Source organism: Myotis brandtii, unplaced genomic scaffold, assembly GCF_000412655.1.
Source record: "Myotis brandtii unplaced genomic scaffold, ASM41265v1 scaffold731, whole genome shotgun sequence".
Classification (NCBI taxonomy): domain Eukaryota; kingdom Metazoa; phylum Chordata; class Mammalia; order Chiroptera; family Vespertilionidae; genus Myotis; species Myotis brandtii.
Genome location: NW_005370895.1, coordinates 595,667 through 617,975, shown reverse-complemented (window position 1 = coordinate 617,975; position 22,309 = coordinate 595,667). Strand labels below are relative to the sequence as shown.

General features: G+C 48.6%; 1 protein-coding gene across 1 annotated transcript in view; it reads left to right on the top strand.

The window, feature by feature from the left end:
- The window catches only part of LOC102248016 (integrin alpha-9), a 133,213-nt gene that overhangs the window by 10,824 nt on the left and 100,080 nt on the right, over nt 1-22,309 (top strand). Inside the window, exon 3 of the mRNA XM_005882670.1 lies at nt 15,006-15,156. Within this exon, the coding sequence (XP_005882732.1) occupies nt 15,006-15,156 (151 nt within the window). The remainder of the gene's footprint in view (nt 1-15,005; nt 15,157-22,309) is intronic.

Here is a 22,309-nt window from a genome sequence, read left to right as displayed (position 1 = left end):
GGCTTATGATTCATTAAAGACACAGGTGACTGCTCATCAGAGCTTTGATGAACTCAAGAAAACGAGCGCTTCAGGCCCGAAGCAGAGAAACGGGCCACGTGGTGAACGCGGCACCACTTGATGGGCGGATGGGCCTCTTCGTGGTGGTTTGAGGTTCTGCGTTGCACAGTCCCTCACCTTCCCGGAGGAGAGAGGTCCTTATGGGTCCCTGTCCCCTCACGGTCTGTGCATAGAATTCATGGGGTCTGTGAACTTGGATCAGAAAACAGTCGCATCCTCGTTTGCATTGACTTCCAATTGGAACTTCGCATCTTATTCAGTTACAAACGTAGACAGCAAAGCCCAGGGATATTTTCAGCCCCTGTGACTGTCACCCACAGAAATCACTGATGTTTTCCTATCGACTTGCCGTATGACAGAGATTTCTAACTATCATTTACATGCATCCCGACTTCACAGTTAGGGTGGTTTTTCGATCTGCCGCCCAATCTTATTAGTCAGTGCTATTTAAAAAACAGCACATATTGCTATACCACACATTGAAAAATATAATTATTGTTGTATTTTCTGTGATTGGTTTTTTGGTTACCCTGTTTTCCAATGTATGCATTTAAAAGCAATACTTTGAGAAGGGGTCCATTCACTTTACTAGGCTGCGTAGAGTATCTGGTGGCACAACACACAGGTTAAAAAACCCCGTTCTAGAAGTTTCCCCCGAGTATGGGAAAAGATACACATTGGGGAAACCGATGTTTTGCTCCGTCTACTGGAATAGACGAAAGATTTCTGCTGTGACGTTCAGAACTGAGACTTCATAATAAAGTTGTTATCACGTTTTCCTGCCTCTGTGGCTCCCAGTGTCTACAGTACACTGATCAGGAAATGACCATTTATTTCTTGCTCTTGGCTTATGATTCATTAAAGACACAGGTGACTGCTCATCAGAGCTTTGATGAGATCAAGAAAACGAGTGCTTCAGGCCCGAAGCAGAGAAACGGGCCACGTGGTGAACGCGGCACCACTTGATGGGCGGATGGGCCTCTTCGTGGTGGTTTGAGGTTCTGCGTGTGGCGTGTGCGTCCTTGTTTCTACCTTCACGGCCTCCAGACCCAGGAGGAAAGAGCCCTTCCCCGTTGGCCCCTGTGGCTGCTCACCTCACAGGAGAAAACGGTCCCAAATCCAGGGACCGTTGTCATCTCAGTACATTTTATTGTCTGTGACCATGTACGCGCCCCATTTGGTTGTGGAGCTGGAATTAGGGTCGGGGACCACGGGAGTCATGCTCACTTGGTTCTCTTGAGTTGTCTGGCCTGCCGGGTCTGGGAGGTGCACATCCCGCCCCCACCTCCTTGCATTTTGAGTGCGTAGTGGCCCCGTTGAGCGGGCGGCTCATGTGAGACATCGGTGGCACCGTGCCACTGCTGGGCCAAGCCATACATCGCCGCACACCATCCCTGTCTCATGACGTCAGGCCCCTGCGCAGCCCCCAGATCTGGGGAATTCCTCCGCCGCCCCGAGTATTCTTTGCCTTTAATCCAGTTGTTACAGTGAGTGAACCTTGCTGATTTGTTCCAGATGTTCCTGAGATTTAGTGATTCCGGAAACTACCCCTAAAGTAAAGGCTGATGAGGATTGGAATGCCTCTGTTCGCTGGGAACCAGCAGTTCTTTTCACAGTGAAACAGATGGGGCAGGAGGCAGGAGCCGGCGCTGCCTGGAGGGCCCTCTGGCCCCTCGTGTGCCCCCACGGAGGAGGAGGGCCTCTGAAGCCAGTACTGGCCCTGTCCCTGCATGAGTTAGTAAATGAGCCAGGCCCCGGGCCAGATTCATGTGAGTGACGTCAGCGAGGATATTGGGCGTATTGCTTTTTTAAAGTAACATACGTTCATTATCTGAGTGTTGCTCGGGAAACCACTATTTTGGCTCGGACCACCTTAGTAAATGCTTTTCTCTCCGGATGGTTATAAAACTGGCCCAGGTGGGCACATAGGAGGGCGATAGAGGTATTTCTGGCTCTGTGGAAGTGCTTTTCCAACCAGAAGTCCAGGCCCAGGCATCGTTTCCCTGCCCCGCTGTAAACCTTAATGGATGTGCCTTCCAGCGGGGCCTGGGGATTCCTATCTGGAGTTAATAACCGCGTGGGTCTGTGTTGCATGATTCGAAGGGGTTTATAAAGCACGGTGAGAGGTGAAGCCCCTCTCCAACCGCAGGGCTTTAATAACCCACTGTTGGAAAAGATTAAAACCTACATCCATGCACACGTATCGTCCAATTAGTGGTTGAGGCAGTATTTAAGGGCATGAACAATATGAGTATTAAAGCATATTTAAAATGAAAGCAGAACTCAATTAATCAAACTGTTGCTATTTAGATTTTTTTTTAAGTGTATTGGAAAGTAGACAAGTACCCAGTAGATGCTGGTGGAGTATGGGAAAAGATACACATTGGGGAAACCGACGTTTTGCTCCGCCTACTGGAGTAGACAAAAGATTTCTGCTGTGACGTTCAGAACTGAGACTTCATAATAAAGTTGTTATCACGTTTTCCTGCCTCTGTGGCTCCCAGTGTCTACAGTACACTGATCAGGAAATGACCATTTATTTCTTGCTCTTGGCTTATGATTCATTAAAGACACAGGTGACTGCTCATCAGAGCTTTGATGAGATCAAGAAAACGAGTGCTTCAGGCCCGAAGCAGAGAAACGGGCCACGTGGTGAACGCGGCACCACTTGATGGGCGGATGGGCCTCTTCGTGGTGGTTTGAGGTTCTGCGTGTGGCGTGTGCGTCCTTGTTTCTACCTTCACGGCCTCCAGACCCAGGAGGAAAGAGCTCCTTCCCCGTGGCCCCTGTGGCTGCTCACCTCACAGGAGAAAACGGTCCCAAATCCAGGGACCGTTGTCATCTCAGTACATTTTATTGTCTGTGACCATGTACGCGCCCCATTTGGTTGTGGAGCTGGAATTAGGGTCGGGGACCACGGGAGTCATGCTCACTTGGTTCTCTTGAGTTGTCTGGCCTGCCGGGTCTGGGAGGTGCACATCCCGCCCCCACCTCCTTGCATTTTGAGTGCGTAGTGGCCCCGTTGAGCGGGCGGCTCATGTGAGACATCGGTGGCACCGTGCCACTGCTGGGCCAAGCCATACATCGCCGCACACCATCCCTGTCTCATGACGTCAGGCCCCTGCGCAGCCCCCAGATCTGGGGAATTCCTCCGCCGCCCCGAGTATTCTTTGCCTTTAATCCAGTTGTTACAGTGAGTGAACCTTGCTGATTTGTTCCAGATGTTCCTGAGATTTAGTGATTCCGGAAACTACCCCTAAAGTAAAGGCTGATGAGGATTGGAATGCCTCTGTTCGCTGGGAACCAGCAGTTCTTTTCACAGTGAAACAGATGGGGCAGGAGGCAGGAGCCGGCGCTGCCTGGAGGGCCCTCTGGCCCCTCGTGTGCCCCCACGGAGGAGGAGGGCCTCTGAAGCCAGTACTGGCCCTGTCCCTGCATGAGTTAGTAAATGAGCCAGGCCCCGGGCCAGATTCATGTGAGTGACGTCAGCGAGGATATTGGGCGTATTGCTTTTTTAAAGTAACATACGTTCATTATCTGAGTGTTGCTCGGGAAACCACTATTTTGGCTCGGACCACCTTAGTAAATGCTTTTCTCTCCGGATGGTTATAAAACTGGCCCAGGTGGGCACATAGGAGGGCGATAGAGGTATTTCTGGCTCTGTGGAAGTGCTTTTCCAACCAGAAGTCCAGGCCCAGGCATCGTTTCCCTGCCCCGCTGTAAACCTTAATGGATGTGCCTTCCAGCGGGGCCTGGGGATTCCTATCTGGAGTTAATAACCGCGTGGGTCTGTGTTGCATGATTCGAAGGGGTTTATAAAGCACGGTGAGAGGTGAAGCCCCTCTCCAACCGCAGGGCTTTAATAACCCACTGTTGGAAAAGATTAAAACCTACATCCATGCACACGTATCGTCCAATTAGTGGTTGAGGCAGTATTTAAGGGCATGAACAATATGAGTATTAAAGCATATTTAAAATGAAAGCAGAACTCAATTAATCAAACTGTTGCTATTTAGATTTTTTTTTAAGTGTATTGGAAAGTAGACAAGTACCCAGTAGATGCTGGTGGAGGTCTGGGACATGCCGTGTAAGCACATCGACCCAGGGGTCCAGCTCAAGTCCAGCCAGAAGTCGGGGAGGGGGTTGCCAGGGAAACCAAAGGCAGGAGGGGAGGCTGAGCAGAGGCAGAGGGAGGGTGGGAACACCTGCGAAGCAATCTGGTCCAGATGTGGCGCTGAGCATTAAAGGAAGTGAAACGTATCGCGGGGTGTGAGGTGAGAGGATCCTGAGCGAGTCAGCGTGAGGGACATGGGATGGTGTAGAGCAGGCGGCTCAGGGCTGAGGCTGTAAACCACAGGGGCCATAGGATACCCACAGGACAAGACTGAGCTGGGCAAAGAAACAACTCCCATCACTCTAGAGCAGTGATGGCGAACCTATGACACGCGTGTCAGAGGTGACACGCGAACTCATTTTTTTGGTTGATTTTTCTTTGTTAAATGGCATTTAAATATATAAAATAAATATCAAAAATATAAATCTTTGTTTTACTATGGTTGCAAATATCAAAAAATTTCTATATGTGACACGGCACCAGAGTTAAGTTAGGGTTTTTCAAAATGCTGACACGCCGAGCTCAAAAGGTTCGTCATCACTGCTCTAGAGTCTGTTAAAGGCTAAACTAAGATTAGATTTCATTGTTCATGTATATTTAGTATCGCACCTTTTGGTGCAATATCCTGTTTGGATATCTTTTGGTGCTTTTTTTAAACCAAAAATGTTTTTGTTAAAACACACACACACACACACACACACACACACACACAGAAGGGATATCTTTTTTTGCCACAATAACTAAAACCTTATAAATCGGGAGACTTTAGTGATTTTTTTTATAGCAGTGAACATAGGTATTTGGATTCTAAATAATTTATCAGGAAGATCTATGGCAATGCAAAGGAATAGGCAGTTACTAGCTGAAATGAGCCAGCAAGACAAAACAGTTTCCTATCCTTGTAGGAAAGAGAAATTTCGGAGCTTATTCTGGAACATTCCATGAGAGCTGACTTCTTTGTAGTCTCCAGCTAGACTTCAAGGTTCCCTTGTCCAGAGTTCTGTCACAGGAGAGTGACTGTGTCTTGGGGGGAGGAGAGCCTCTTCAGCTGAGAGACAGGGACTGAGAATCTGAAAACACGGTGCTAACCCTCATGTGTGACACTCACGTGTGCAGAATTGGGTGAGGGCATTCACCCTGGCATCTTGCCTCTAAAGGCTGGCATCAGCAGCTGCATTCTTTGGAGGTGTAGAAACGCTGGGGCTTTGAGAAGGGGTCTTTCTATTGTTGGTCCAGAGCACTAATTTTCTGTAAAGAGGAGCTCGCTGTGTCATGGGGGAGAGGCCTCGAGTCTGGCTCTTAGAATGCAGATGCTCCTGTGAGGACTCCAGGGGGCTTTGGGGCAGCTCTCAGATGCAAGCAATGGGCTTGATTGCACAAGCTCCCAGCCCGGGGAGGTGAACAGAGGCTGTGGAGTAAACTCCACAACATTGGGAGTATCGACAGCTGCCTTCCTATGTTGGGAAGCCGGGGGCAGTTCCTTACTGAGTACATATCCTTCAGAGCTGGGCTCAGAGATTGTGTTCGCTGCCGTCCATTGCTTCTTGAATTTATCCCTGATCATTCTCTCTAAAATGGATTGCATGATAGAAGCTCAATATATGTACCCCTCAGATTCAACAAGGATACTGTCCCATGTGCTACCTTGTGGTGCCGTTTTAGAGCAGGGATAACATTCAGAATGATTAACAACCTCCTCTTAGCCTGGGCACACCTGCCTTTAAGAGCCCTTGGCAGCCATGCACAACCAGGACAGCGCCCCTGTGTAACCCACGGGCAGTCAGCCCTGGGTCAGGGGTGTGTTTGGTCGCCCACACTGACATGTGGCAGGACCATGAGGCCCGAGGGGGCTGGAACCATCGGTGGACATGCACACCTGCCTTTAAGAGCCCTTGGCAGCCATGCACACCAGGACAGCGCCCCTGTGTAACTCACGGGCAGTCAGCCCTGGGTCAGGGGTGTGTTTGGCCGCCCACACCGACATGTGACAGGACCATGAGGCCCGAGGGGGCTGGAACCATCGGTAGACACGGAGACCGTGGCACTTGGGAAGGATCTTTCTGACAGTTGCTAAAGAAGGGAAGTGACCAGGATGTGGCTCACAAGGGGTGGTGGGGTGTCTCCAGGGCCTCGGGCCTCTTCCAGACATTTAGAGATAACAGGACTGACTAACTGTGCTGCTCTGCCTGCCACGGGCCTCCCTGGCTGGCTCCTTCTCCCGTTCATCAAGCTGCATCTCCTGTTCATAGGACCCTGCAGCGGGCATGGTCAGCGCTGCCAGTGTCCCTGCTACCCTGTGTTCAGGCCTGGTGCTCAGCTCCAGTAACGGCCTCTCTGGCTGCCCTGCCCACCAGGCAGAGGTGCTGGGAACGATGCCCTCCCTTCCCCACAGCAGCCCTCAACCGATGACTGCAGGCAGCACATAAATGCCTCCCTCACCAGTGAGGTTTATTTGCACAGTGTACCACTTTGGGCATCAGATGTTGGTGAAACTCAAAATTACTTTGTGGGGAAGACAAGCACACATGTGGTACGCTTTTTCTTTTGTGACATTTCACAGTATTCATTACTGCATGTCACAAGCAAGTGAGTTTGTGAGGCTAAATATTACCAATTTTATTTTTGCCCAAATTTGTTTTATTTTCCCTCGACCTCTCCTTTGCAAGTAACATGAGCAAACATGTACCATCGGAGATTAATCACAAATCAAACATATTGTATTGTTAAAAGCAAAATACGTAGAATTTACTGAGAGTCTTAGAGAGTCCTGACCAGTAGACACATACTACAAACCACATATGCAATTTATAATTTTCTGGTGGCCACACTGAAACATTAAAGTGAAACTTGTAAAACAAATTCTTATAGATAGCAAAAATAACGTAGCAAAAAGTCAGGTAGACGTGTAATTAATATTAAAACAATGATTGAGATGTGTTTTTTTACATCCTTTCTTGTTTTATTGTGCTAAGCCTTAGAAAGCTGATGTGCATTTCACACCTAATGCAGACCTACCACACTTCAAGTGCTCAAAGCCATAGGTGACCACTGGCCACCATATTGGGCAGCCCGGGCTTAGAACTGGAACATGTACTTCAGCATCATCACGCAATAGGTGAGGGCGCTGAGGTCATTGTGCACCGGTTGCATCCTCATTGGCTGAGGGCTGCTCTGGGGCTGTCAGGAGCTTGATTCTTTGGCACTTTGCTGGCCTGCAGGGAAAAGTTCTTCAGCAAAAGATGGGGATCGAATTGCAGCCTGTGCAGACTGCAAGTGATAAGACCCCAGGGGACAGGGGTAGAACCATCCATAATCTATTCCATTTTGTAAGACCTTCACTTCAGTGCCTTGTTATTTATTAACAAAGTACTTTCAGCTCACCTGACATTGGTGACTCAAGATAACATGGTTCAGTTCACTGGCCTAGAGGATCAACCCAAAACTCTGACGTCCGAAGTCCATGGGAATCTGGATGCATTCTGCGTAACCTGCTGGCCTCCCATTCATCTTACTGCTAAGGAAGTCCTTTTCCTGCTGCTTTCCACGTTATTTCTGAGTCACCTCCACTCATTTATCTGTTGTTGATTGTTTCCTCTGCCTGGAATGTACTTCCTGTTTCTCTGCTCCTCATTCTTTAAGATGTGGCTCAAGCCCTGGCTGGTGTTGCTCAGCCTGTGGACCGGAGTGTCTCGGGGTTCGATTCCCAGTCAAGGGCATGTACCTGGGTTGCAGGTTCGATCCCCCACCCCTGCTGGGGTGTGTGCAGGAGGCAACCATTCGATGTGTCTCTCTCACATCCATCTCTCTCCTCTCATTCTCTCTCCCCCCTTCCTCCCTCCCTTCTACTCTCTCTTAAAATCAATGGGAAAAATATTGTTGGATTAACAACAACAAAAGATGTGGCTCAATTCCTACATCTCTCGGGGAACTTCTTAGGGGAACTTCCATCTACAGTGATTCCTTCCCTCTGGATTTCTCTTGCACCTTGTCCTGCACCTGTTCTTCAGCATGACTTGTGTTCACTTTGTGGTATATTTCCTTCACGTTGTAATCAGTTTATTTGGTATTTTGTGTTCCTGGCCCTCATAGGAAGACGTCAGATGAGCAACTGTGGTTTTATGGGGTTTTTCGTGTTTGTAAGTTTAAGCTCTAGTAGTGGACAGACTGATAGTTATCAACAAAGCCCCGAGGCGATGGCCCAACAGAGGTGCTGAAGGTGTCTGGAACCATCCTGAGCGCCTCCACCAACTTCAAGGACAGTTGTCAAGCGGAAGGGGAAGCACCTCAGATAGCTTTTATAAATTGATGGCACCTTCCAATATTCTCAATGTTTTAAATGCTAAGAAGGCAAACACAATTACATTTCTCGTCTTAGTACAGCCAGATAAGCTTTATGTGAATTATATACAGTTTTGTCGCATTTTCCTGTATTTTAGGAACAGAGGGAGGAACAGTGGACCAGGAGTTAGGAGGTCTATCTGGCTTTGCCACTGTCTGCTGAGAGGCCACGGGAAAGTGGTTAACTCCTTGGCCTTTATCTGTGAAGTGATGGATCCAGTCGGCTGCCATCCAGCTGCCAAATTCCATCTCTGATTTTATGTCTGCCCACTTTTAAGACTAGGAAGCATTGTCTGTGATTTTTAAATTGCAGTGGCTATCATTGATGCCGTGGCTTTTCTGACACAGTGTTGAGGATATCTGTGATTTGTGGGATGCTGAATCCTTCCTCAGGAAGGCTGCCCCCGATTTTGACATTTCTCAATTTTGGCATTACACGCCCTTTACTGGAATCGAACCCAGGACCCTTCCGTCCACAGGCTGACGCTCTCACCACCGAGCCAAACCGGCCAGGACCACGATGTCCTTTTAAATATGATTTCCATGAATGAAAAACCTAGGGATTGTGTGTGTGTGTGTACAATCAATCTTAGCAACATTTTTATTGGCAGGGCTATCGTCCCATTAATTGTAGGACTCATAATTTGCCTCCTTAGTAATACCTTGCCTAAAACCTTCCGCTACACCTCCCCTCTTCCCACTGCCCCTGCAGAACCTCTTCTTTGTGATCTCATAGCATAAAGGGTCTCATAGGGATGCTTCCTCTTCTCTCTGGTCAGCACATAGCACACATTGACATCATGTCTTACATGTTTGCTTCCTCCACTAGACGGTGAACTCTTTGAGGTCTGGAAACTGTATCCCTGGTACCTAAGTTGGGAAGGTAGTTGTTGTTTTTTTAAGTAATGGGTGGATGGATGAATAAATGACTAGAAAAAGAAGGGAGGGAGCAAGGGAGGGTGGGAAGATGGAAGGAAGAAGGCAGGAAGGAAAAATGGATGAATTTGGCTGCCTTGTATGATTCTCCTAGTTGTTATGATCAAATATAGTTGCAGTTGACAAGTGTAATAATCATCAATAATAATGATGATGTGGCAAGAAGATTTTAAAACTAGAAATATAGTTGACCAGAATGTACTTGGTTAACTCCTGAATTTACGTCTGTTGCTCAGGCTAGTTTAAAACTAGCAGCAAAAGGAAATAAAAGTATTATATTTTATGGAAGGTAGGATTTAACCACAGATTATTTAAATAAGGTCCTTTTCAATATTTCTAAGACTTATATTTCGAAGACTTAAGGAGGATCAAAAATGATCCCATGGAAAATTCATTTTTAAACACCATTAAGCTAGTTTAGTTTCTTCCCTTAGCATCTTCACAAAAAATTACCTGAATAAAATTCTTTCCATGGTGGTAGAAGGGGAAGAATTTAGTTTAGTGGCCTTCGTGGTTCAGCATATGATGATTGGTATGAGAATGTATTGCATGTTCCCAACAAGGAACTTTGAGGGGTACGCACTCTTAATGGGAGGGGGTGAGTGAGGGCACACAACAAATTCTGCAGTGACCCTCAGGCGTCACACATCCGCCAAGATGGTGGCAGTCACAGCTGACATTTGGAGTACGGGGTGGATGGTGCCAAAGCCAACATATTCAAAACCAGCTGCCGTGAGATGTATTAGGACAGTTATAGTTGTTATTTTTTGATAACAAAGAAGCAATGTGTTTCCAGCCGGCCCCAGATGTGTGGTAAGATAAGCTTTCTAGAAACTACAGTTGGTTCTCATGTTGACTCTTAGTAATGCTGTTCTTATCAAAGCACATCGGAGTGGTAGGTGTTCAGAGTAATATGACCCGCTTTAAAGACTGCACAAGCAAATTAAAATTAATGGGAAATTTTTTTCCCCGGGAATACAATTTCTTAAAAATTAGAAAGATTGTTCTTTACTGAATAAGTGAGCACCAGGGGGAATGTTTGGCATTCCCTGTGCCTGGTTGTTTTACTCTTTCAACAGTCCTGTCAGAGGTTGGTCTTCAAGAAGTCCTGTTCTTTTCAGATGTCACGAAAAGATATTCTTGCCAAAGCCCTTCCCGGCCAAGATGGAATTGATATAAGAGCTGTAGCTCAGACAGCCTTCATGCCCATGGAAGTTTGGCACTAACTTCAGCTCAGCCTCCAGATAGCTGCGTTTCCCTCTGTGTGTTGGTGGGGGTTGGGGAGCGGGGCGGGGGGACAGCTCAGTTTCTTTCTCTGCAAAATGCAAAGATTAAGCTGATGATCTTGTGGGGATGGTGTGCGTGTTCATTCATTCATTGCACAAGGGTTTGTTGAGCACCTACAGAGTGCCAGGCACAGCTGTGTCACTGGGGATTCAGTAATGGCAAAACCAGACAGGGCCCTTGCTCCCCGGTGCTTGGATCCTAATGGGAGAGAGACAGCTCTTAATCAAACATCCTCACAAGTAAACGTGTCATCACAACATTGGTTGGTGCTGGGAAGGACCGTCGAGCACATGGGGCCAGAAGGGGTCATAACAGGGAGATTTATTTCACCGGGAGGGAGATCCGAAAGGGCCTCCTGAGCATGGCAGGTGAGGGGCTGGAGAACATGGGCTGCGATGGCGAGGGGTGGGCTTTGAACGCCTAGGAGGCACCGAGTTCGAAGCCAGCACAGCCCCTTGGCCAGTCACCTTATCTCTCTGCATCTCCATTTCCTTGTCTCTAAAAATGGAACTAACATCAGGAACCTTTCACGGTGTCGTCAGGTTTCAGAAGGGTGACATGTTTGAAAGTACCCAGCACCCGGCAAGTTACATTTCATTTCTAAGAATAGCTTTGGAAACAGAGATGTTCTGTTTTATACTTGGGTTTCTCGCTGTGGAGAAGGAGTGACGCAGCTTTGAGACCCTCGTTTTTAGCAAGTCTGAGTTCACAGTCTGCCCTGGAAGGTGCCTGGCTTCCCTCAGTCACGGAGCCGTGTTTGAGTCACTTGACTTGGAGACCCCAAGGATGGCCTTGCTGCATGATCACGTGACAGAGGTCTACGCGTTGGGGGCTGGCAGGAGGTTAGGCGTCGCTGGCCTGATCCCTTGCCATGTACACACAAGGAAAGGTGGCTGACTGTGAACAGTAAAACTGGAATAAGGAGGCAGCCCCCTGCCCCACGGTCCGTGCTTTTTTGTAGTTGTCTCTGTTTCAGATTCCATTTGGAAACTGCGGATGCTCTCTGAGGCCACTGAGCTGCTTGTGAGTGGCCTATGCAATTCCTTCTCGAGATAAAGCAAGGTTAGCGCTCTCTCTGTCATAACTCCTCAAGGCCTGAAGATTACTCCTTTAATCTTACAAAAGCAAACGCAAGGACAGAAATAACCCATCAATTGTTTAAAGTTAAAGTGGCCAACAATAATAAATAATTGCCACATAGCTGGAGGTCGGGGTCGTAATTTATTGGAGGCCATTCAGGAATTTGAAACTTTCCTCTGAGTTAATTTTTCACATCTTGTTTGGATCCTTCGAGCTCTTGCTTCCCAAAAAACGAGACCATCAGATCTCTCCTTGCACATGTTATTCTTGTTGACGTGCCAGGCACACAGGAAAGTGAGGTCCCCTCTTCTTGGATGAGTAATGAGGATTCCTCCCCCCAACATCTGTATTTCAAAGTATTTTAGCCTACTGAGATTTTGGATAGTTCTCTTGTCTTTCATGTTCTACTAGCTATCTCAGTGGCTGCAAACAACAACAAACATGTGCTGGCTAATTTAAACAGAAAAGGAGCCCTGGCCAGTGTGGCTCAGTTGATTGAGCGTCATCCCATGCACCAAAAGGTCACCGGTTCGATTTCCGGTCAGGGCGCATGCCTGGGTTGCCGGCTTGATCCCCAATAGGAGGCATGCAGGAGGCAGCCGATCGATGTTTCACATCAGTGTTTCTCTCTCTCTCCCTCTTTCTCTAAAATCAATAAAAACATATTTTAAAAAGAAAACAGAAAAGGAATGTATTGGAAGGGTAAGAGTCTGGTTCAGAGCTTAGCAAGGAAAGCTGGAGAACCATCATTACCGGAGACAAAGGAGGCAAGCCTTAGCTCAGGATGCCACTTCAGGCCTCTCAATCCTCCGTGGTCACCTCAGATGTTTCAGAGGGCTCTGGTGCCTTTGGGAAACTCAAAATTCATGAGTTAGGAGCTTCTGCTCACCACACTGAGGCCACTTGACCATCCTTAGATCACATGACTGCACTTCAGTGCTCACACTTTAGCAACCAACCCTAACCCTTTCTTCTGATGGGCCCCTCCCACTTATCTTGAGACACCACAGGAAGGTGTCAGGATGTGGAGTAGCCAAAAATATCAACTGTCCATTACACAAACCCTCATATGCTTAACCACATCTTCCATTAACTGGTTAGCCAATCAAAGATTGGCCATCCATGTGAATTTATCTTGTCCAAAGCTCACATCACATAATAATCATCAATCTCATGTACAACGACATTGTCATCCTCCTCCTCACTGTCATTCTCATCCCCATCATGCTCATCCCCAGCATCATCCCATTGGTAGCCCGCTCACTCCCACTCTCCTGGGCTGCCATTTCCCTCCTTCCCGCCCCTCAAATGTTCCCTCCTCATCCTCCTCCTTCTTCCCAGTCATTGACTCAGCTTTATTTCACTGCAATATGGAAGGAATTGTAAGGGAATCTTGTCTTGTTTCTAACAGCCATCTATTAATGCATCTGTGCCATATGGGCCTCTTTCTCACTTCATACCAGCTGAGGCCAGCCCCCCCCCATTTGTTCAAAACCATCCAGCAATTGTCCCCTGTCATGTCATCATTAATTGTTCTCTCTCTAATAGATCCTTCCCATTAACATGTAAATATACTATGATAATTTCCATCTCAATCTCCCCTTTGTAGAAAAAGTCCTCCAAGTAGTTGACCGTACTCACTGTTTCCGTTTATTCTCTTCCTACAGCTCTTAAACCAATTCCAATCAAGCTTTCATCCCAATCACTCCACTTAAGTCATTCTTAACAAGATCACCAATGATCTCTGAATGGTGAATTCCATTGGCCAGTTCCAATTCATGTTATTTTTACCTCTCTGCCACGTTTGACAAAATCGATTACTCCTCCCTTGAAACACATCTTCTGTGGCCAGTTTGATACCCTCTCACTTGGTTTCTCTCCTGTCTCCCTCGCCACTCTTTTTCAATCTCCTTTGCTGGCTCCTCCTCATCTCCAACTCCTACATATGATACCTCTTCTCTACCTACACAGGTTCCGTGGTGATATAGCTAATCCATCCCAAGTGTATACCTCCAGCCAGACTCCTCCTTCAACTCCAAACTTGGGCATCCAAGTATCTCAACATCTCTTCTTAAAAATCCAAGTAGTATTTAGATTTTCCCTATTAAACGTCTATACCCATAGCCTTTCTCATCTCAATAAATGACAACTCATCCCTTCTAGTTGTTGAATCTAAAATCTTTGCAGCCATCCTTGACTCTCCTGTTAAGGATCCCTAACACCCCTCATCCATGCATGAGCAAAACCTGTTGGCATATCCTTTGAAACATATCCAGAATATGACTTCTCACTACCTCAGCTTCTACCATCATGGTCTGGTGTGTCATCTTCTCACACCTGGGTTATTGCAAGAGCTCCCTAACCAGGCTTCCTTATTTCCTCTGACCACTCCCTCCACAGACTGTTCTCATCATGGGCAGTGCGAGCCTTTAAACATGGAGGTCATCACACTGGTCCTCCACTCAGAGCTCTGCACGGGCTCCATCTCAGTCAAACCAAGGTCCTTCTGATGGCCCAGCGATGCCCTACATGATCTGCTTGCCCCTAATGCCTTTGCCTCTCGAAGCCCATTTCCTCCCACTCTCCCCCTTGCTCACCCCTCTTTGCCACACTGGCCTCCTTGCCAGCCTTAGAACATTCCAGGCACAACTTTCCCTTGGCTAGTTCCCAGGTATCTTTGTATCTTGCTCCCTTTCTTCCTTTAGATTTGTACTGAGAGCTCACCTCATCAGTGCGGCTTCTGTGTGTTTGCTTCTTTGTGTCTGTGTTTTCTGTCTCTCTGAAGCCACAAGAAGGCAAGAACGCTTGTAGAATAGTAATGATGGGCAGGTAGGAGGTGCTCCAAAAATATTTTAATGAATTAATGTCGGATTGGATTCCATGCCTAGGCTATGTGCGTGCGGGAGACACGCAATTTTCCAAATTGGATGTACAAGATTTCATGTGAACCCCAGAACAGCCTTGTGAGATAGGCAGGACAGAACCTTCATGGGCTTAGATGAAGAACCCGAGGCTCATGGGATCTGATCGCCCAAGGATGCATGGCTGCTTCATGGGGTGCCTGGGACTTATAGTTGTGATGCTAGTGGCGTTCCTGCCCCCCTCCCGCAGCCACCCCACAATGGGTCATGTTTTATTATTGAAAGCTGAAAGCTTCAGGGTATTAATGGCTGTTCATTTTTCATTGCAGCATTGATGAGAAAACCCCCTATCTGGCTTTGGGGGCTGTGAAGAATATCTCCATAAACATCTCCATCTCCAACCTCGGCGACGATGCCTATGATGCCAACGTGTCCTTCAATGTTTCCCGGGAGCTTTTCTTCATCAACATGTGGCAGAAGGTAAGGGGGGCACCCGAAAGAGAGCCTTTGGTCCATCTGGTGCATCTGCTGACTTGCATCATAGCTCAGAAGGTGCAGTGATTGTGCAAAGACTATTTTGTTACGTGGAGTATCCTCTGGGACTGTTAGAATATTTTTTCCATCTGGACTTAGAAAGTATGTTGGTACCGCCAGAGAAGAAACTATATAGATTACCTACAGAGGGACGGGGCAGAATCGATGCCCTCCATTGTCTCCTACCCGTTCTCTCCTGTGGAACCCTGTCCATATGGTTTTATGTCTGGCTTCTTCCCCGCGATGACATGGTCACTGTCTCCCGCACGCACATGTTCCAGAGAGTCCGTGTTAGGCCAGTAGTTGTGAAAAACAAGATAAGAGATGAGGACGGATAGCAGCCTCGCATGCTTGTTATCTGCCCTTGATGTTTTCATTAGAGGGTCATGTTCATCAGCCTACACTTTGGCGCATTTATTTATTCCTGGCATATCTGAGTGAATTGAGGAAATTAAATTATTTCCATGAATTGAGTGAGCTTTTAAGAGTGGATTAATTTATTTGAATGGATTGGAGTTTAAGTAGCATGACTCAGAAAGGAAGGAGGAGCTGGGATTCTCGCCTGTTTTATCCTCTAATGTTTCCTTCGATGGATCATCTTTGGGGAGGAAAGAACAGGCCTTCTCGACGGGCCACCGGAGAATGGGTGGATTTAAACAGACCTCGCCCCACCCCGTGGCTGCTCTAACTGTTGACAGTGGTTCCAATGGGAATTTTTGCAGCTTTTCATAGTGTTTACAGCCTTGAACTGCAGTGCCTTGATCTCTGTATTAAAATGGAACCAAAATCACTTTCTAAGGAAAACCTTCGCCCTGCCACAGATGAGTGCTGGGTGCCCCTTCAAACCTTATTTCTGCTCAGGCACATGTCCTGCCAGACTCAGTAGTTCTGACAGGGTTGTGCCAATCTTACCCAGCATAGGGGACAACTGAAGCATTTAGAGCCATCTAGAATGGCAGCGCCCCACGAACTTTCCCGGGGACCATCCCAAACTCTCTGCTGCTTAATCGGTTCAGGAGCTCCGGGGTTGGGGGAGGCTGCGGGAAGAGCATGTTTTCCATTCACCTTCCGGACCCTAAGAATTGTCCCTGGTTTAGGCTCTGCACCATCATGAGAGAACCAAGTACCTAGAGGGTTTCGGTTCAGGAGCTCCGGGGTTGGGGGAGGCTGCGGGAAGGGTATGCGTTCCATTCACCTTCCAGACCCTAAGAATTGTCCCTGGTCTAGGTTCTGCCCTGTCACGAGAGAACCAAGTACCTAGAGCAGTGGTTCTCAACCTTCTGGCCCTTTAAATACAGTTCCTCATGTTGTGACCCAACCATAAAATTATTTCCGTTGCTACTTCATAACTGTAATGGATCGTAATGTAAATATCAGATATGCAGGATGGCGACCCCTGTAAAGGGTTGTTCGACTGCCAAAGGGGTCGCGACCCACAGGTTGAGAACCACTGACCTAGAGGGTTTTAGGACCTCTGGTTACACACAGAATACCGAAAGCAGTATTTTACAGTAAATACATAATTTGAAAGATTAAGAATAAGCTTCTAATATCCGTTATGCCATAAAAATGAGAGAAGAAACTTCATCTCGTCACTCCTCCTGCTTCGAATTCTTCAGAATGGAGTCCAGAGTCCTCAGCTGTTCACGGGGGGGGGGAGGGCATGCTGAGCCTGGGCCTTCCTGCCCTCCGCCCCCATAGCCTCATTGTTCACCATCCCCCCACCCCCATCACACACACACACACACACACACACACACACACACCGGAATCCAGGCAGAATGTAGTACAGAAGTTGCCCTTGCCCTGGGCTCTGCTCCAAACCTCAGCTCAGGTGTGACTGAGGCCAGTGCCTCCATGGACGGCACCGGTGATGTGGGTGGGTGGCTGGGTGCACGGATATCCCTCTTGTCCAAAGTCCCAAAGCAACTGGGAGCCCAGGCCTCCGAGGTGTCCAGTCTTCTCTGTCATCACACAATTAGTGGCATCCGAGTTTCTGAGCCTGAACCAAAGGTATCCCCTGGGATGGATTTTTCTAGCCGAACATGGGCTGCTTTCATAGATGCGTGCTGGTTCTTTCCTGGAGCGGAGGCTGCTGATAGAAGCCTGGTGCGCACATGGGTGAGCGTCCACTGACTTGCCTCTGGCCTGTATCACGCTAACTTGAAAACACTCCATAAAATAGGACTTAATTTGTCGGTGGCTACCTGGCCGGTTGATTGGCCGCCTGGCGTGTGCTGTCTGGCTGGACCTCAGCACGTAATGGTCACTTAATGGTCTCCTGCCGAGCAATGAAAGGGGGCTCCGAGGGGCGGGGCAGGGGCGTACAGCTAAAAGGGAGAAGGGGGAAGAAGAAAGAAAACAGTTTGGAGCCCCTTCATCACACAACTCCAGGGTCACATTCACGCTGGGTTCTATGTGAGGGACCCCCCAGACCACAGCCCACAGAAGATAATGTGAACGGTGGCCCTGGAGCTGTACAGACAGGTGCCCTGGCATGGAGATGAGGTCAAGTTTAATTTCTGGCTGTGGTGCCCGTTGGCACAAACGGCTTTGGCTCCTGTTGCCTCTGTGGAACGGAACGGGTTGATTTGGACAGCAGTTATTAAGTACCTGCTAAGGGCCAGGCAGCCCCCCGCTGTTAGGAGACACAAGGATGGGTAAGATCTGGTTCCCGCTCCCAGGGGGCTCACAGCCTGGTGAGTGGAAGGCGTGTCGGCAAGCAGTTGGAGCACAGGGTGCCAGCTGCTCTGCAGAGGTGCTGAGAAGTTGCTTTGAAGCATAGACGTGACAAGGTGAAGCAAGTGGTCACTGCTTGGGATGGACAAAATCCTGCGATAAAGGCTTACGGTGGATGGATGGGCCTCTGAAAAGTTGGTGTCAACATTCAGAGCTAAGGTGGGTGGGTGGGGTGGTCCATCGATCTGGGTGGTGAAGGAGTGAGCTGGGCTGGTACAGGGGTGAGAGGGCAGAGGAGAGCAAAGGAGGAGAGGCAAGAGAAACCCAGCAGGGTGGAAGGAGGCAGCCCATGTGGGACAGAGGGCCAGTAACGTTCCCTGTTGGGGTGACCTCAGGACGTTATAGGAATGCTGATGCCTGCTGCTCTGGGCTGAGGTTGCTTATCAGGTAGGAATCCTGCTCTCTTGAATGCGTCCTGTGACCAAGGGAGAGAAAACTCAAAGAAGGGGCTGGGTTCATGAGTATATCTCCATGGTATTGACTGTTATGATGCACATGGAAATGGACGTGGACATGGACAGTGTAAGCTTCAGGTCAGGTGTAGAGAGCTCTCAGATGACCTCTGGGTGCAAAGGAGCAGCTTTCCCTGGGGTTACAGAGGAGGCCACGTGGACATGGACAGTGTAAGCTTCAGGTCAGGTGTAAGAGAGCTCTCAGATGACCTCTGGGTGCAAAGGAGACGTAGCAACTTGCCCTGGGGTTACAGAGGAGGCTGTGCTGGGGAGAAGGGAGAGCGGGGATAGACTTTCTGAATGAGGCATCTCTCTGCAGTGTCAGTGCTCTCTTGGTTTGGGTCTCCCATATCCTGACCTTGAAGCAAAGAAGTGAGGGCCATTAGCTTATTTGGGAGGTGCAGCAAATGCTGATAGGGAGGCAGAGAAGTGATACAGGCAGGTGGAGGCAGCTAATGAACAGGGTGCTGTTGCCTGACCGGCATGGCTCAGTGGTTGAGCGTCAACCTGTCAACCAGGAGGTCACCGTTCGATTCCCAGTCAGGGCACATGCCCGGGTTGTAGATCCCAAGTGGGGGGCGTGCAGGAAGCAGCCAATCAATGATTCTCTTTCATTTGATGTTTCTGTCTCTCTCTCCCTCTCCCTTTCTCTCTGAAATCAATAAAAATATATGTTTAAAAAAAGAAAAAGAATAGTTAAAAAAAAATGAGGGTGCTGTTAAACCAGCAACTGCAGTGTGCAATGGGGCCTAATCCCAAAGGGCACACCTGGGAAACAGAGCAAAATACCAACCTCAGGGGTGAGGGAGCTGGGGAATTGATACCCCCTCCCGAAGAGTCAGTGCTCAAGGCCTTCTGGGGGTGGGGGGTGCACTCCCTAGTGCTCCTGTCCTCTAATGTGCAGCCTACACGGTTCTGGAAAACTCCCTCAGGTGCGGAGACGCAGACACTGGCAGTTGGCCCTGGGCTGGAAGCCGGGCAAGGTGCGAGGCATCTGAGCAGGCTCTCCAGCATCTGATGGAAATGCCCACCACGTTCATAGCACCTCCAACGTGAGCACCTCGCTTTCTGGGCTTCCAGAAGTTGTAAATTGGCCTAATAGAACTTCACTGAGGTTCTAACGTGAGAAGGCAGGTGTTATACATTGGAGAAGGGGCCACCTGTGGGGCATTGGGAAGCAGTGGAGACCAGAAAAACGGAGGTCTGCAGCCTCATCTAGCTCTCGGCAGAGCCCATGGTAGCCAGGTGGGCGTCAGGGCCAGCGCTGCCAGACTTCCCATTTTATCAATAAAAGCCAGAAATCCACATTTTTATGTGAAATCTCATGACTTTGGCAGCTAATTAAAATGTTCTTTGAACATTGTATGGGCCAAACAAAACAGGTCCACGGGCTACATTCAGCCCGTAGGCCACCAATTTGTGACCTCCGGCTTAGCTGGTTTCCATATGTTCTATCTAGCCCCATTCTCTTGCCTGCCGTGCAACACATGCATCTGTATTTCTGGTCAACCTGGTCTGTCTGCAGCCTTGAATGTCGGTATGTCACGTCCATCCCTGGGTGGCAGAGAGACTAGCCCAATAGATTGGAATCTGAGGGCGTCAGGTGTGGGTGTGTTTTGGGGGGAGGGAGGTGATCAGAGAGGGTGAACCCCAACATGCCCATGGAGTCTTTGACGCTAATGATGTTTTGAAAGCTATTTTCAGGCTGGAATGTGTGTGCTTCGTGGTGATTGCGAGAAGCTGCTAAGCTGGCGTTTGTGTTCTAGACGCTCTTAGTGGAGAAGTGACATGCCAAGCAGCCGGGGTGGGGAAGAGGGAACGTGAGGCTCTGGCTGCTGCCGAGACGCAGAGGTGGGACTCCAGCTCGCTTTCTCACAGTTGCTGCGACCTCAGGCCAAAGAAAGGCTTTCTCTCTGCGCCTCAGTTTGTTTCCCTGTAAAATGGGATGTGCTAGGATTCAATGAGGCCTCCACCCAACTCCTTGTGCACATTAGCACATGCTGTGCAGTTCATTCATTTACTCAGGAAGCATATATCAATCGCCTACTTCAGACCAAGGTTAAATGCCGAGGGGGAGGAGGAAAAGGGGCAAGGATGTAAGACAAAGCATGTAAGACAACGCGTTGACTCTTCCTTTCAAATCAAAAATCAAGACCTGCAATCCTAGAAAGACCCATCTTCTTAACAAAAGATTGCATGTGCGTGCGCACACACATGTGCATATGCATTTACACTGTCAAAGATAGCGATAGTGCTAAAGTGGACATATTTTTATATTTAACAAATTGCCTTTATGTTAAAAAATTAAATTGCATGAAAATTAATGTAAACTTCGTAAATATATGTCAGTTAAATCAATGTTTGTGTTCGCTTTTGTTTGTTTTAATTATGATTGTTGGGTTTTTTTTTCGCATTTACTTTTTGCTGAGATAGTGGAATTTTTGGTTTGGGGATGTTGGCTTTTTAAAATCCAAGAGATATCGTTGTTTGAACATGTGACTCCTGCAATAAATACTATCAGGGTTTAGAGAATGGCGTACCCCAAACACCAAGGCAGGGCACGAGGTCCTGCGTCTTGAAGATTGGGCCGGGGACAAGCAGCCCAGAAGTCTGCAGGAGTGCGGCAGGCCCTGTGAAGCCTGGTGGAGGAACTCATGGTCCTTATCAGGTGGGCAGTGCTGGGCCATCTGTGTTTCACAGTCGGTGCGACCTCAGGCCAAAGAAAGGCTTTCTCTCTGCGCCTCAGTTTCTTTCTCTGTAAAATCGGATGTGCTAGGATTCAATGAGGGTCTGGACTGAGGAAACAGAAGGACAGAGGCTGGAGGCACCCCGAGGGAGAGCAAAGGGAGAGGAAGCAGGCGAGGGGTGTCAGGAGGTGAGATTCCTCTGGAGATTGCTGGAGGGAAGAGGCATGGTCACTCACTTGATAGCTTTCCAGTTGGTGCTCAGCTGCCACTGGCTGTAAGTCACTGAATCCGGCTGATGAGTTGTTTCGTGGCCTTCTAACCTCCTGGAGAGGCTGAGAGGGAGGGATGGGCCCTGTGTCCTAGGTCCTTTCCTTTGCTCCCACGACAGGGCCTCCCGGGGGAGGTGTGGCAGTGTTGGAAGCTGCATGAGGAAAGCTCAGGTTGCCCCTGCTGAGGAGTGAGTGCTTTGAGGTCCTGGGCCTCCGCATTGGCTTCGGGGGGTGGACACACAGCAGGTCAGCCTTAGCCTCTCTCAGGTGGCTTCTTCTTTATGACAAGAGGCCTCGAGAGCTTGTAAGTTTGTTTTTCTTGCAAAGGGATCCTTCCCGTCTCCATCTACCTTGACCACAGAAAGGGCAGGCTCCTCCTCTCACGAGTTTCTCTCCTCTCACTTTCAAAGCGCATCCCACAAGATGGTGCCAGGCGATAAACCCGATCCGCTTCTAACCTGGGCGGAGCGAGAGCGGGAGAGAGAGACACTGACGCGTGCGTCGCCCTGTGTATTTGTGGGAGTGCCCGGGCCTGTTCTCAGACAGAACATTCCATCCAGAAGCAGCGTCCGTACGTACATAGGAACAAAGTGAATCCTACTCAGTGGGGCCGGGAGGTCACACCCTGCACATCACCAGGGTTCACTCCCAAGTGGGCGCACCCCCTCTGCGACTGAGTCAGCAGATTTCCCACGGCCCGGGCTCACTGGGCCACCACTCATTCTCCGGCAGGAACTGATTTTCCTTGTGCTCTGCTTTCTCTGGTGTCTCTTGTCAAGTTAATAGTAGCCCCGAGTCAAATGCAACCCTTAGAAGTTTACAGTCCTCTCCACAGGGCCATTAAGATGATGAATGAACTTGCTGCTCGCCCTTGTAACAGAGCCCTGAGGGTGGATATCGATACTCAGAAAATAATAAGTCTCTTCCGCCCCTTTCCTGTTTCTAATCCAGT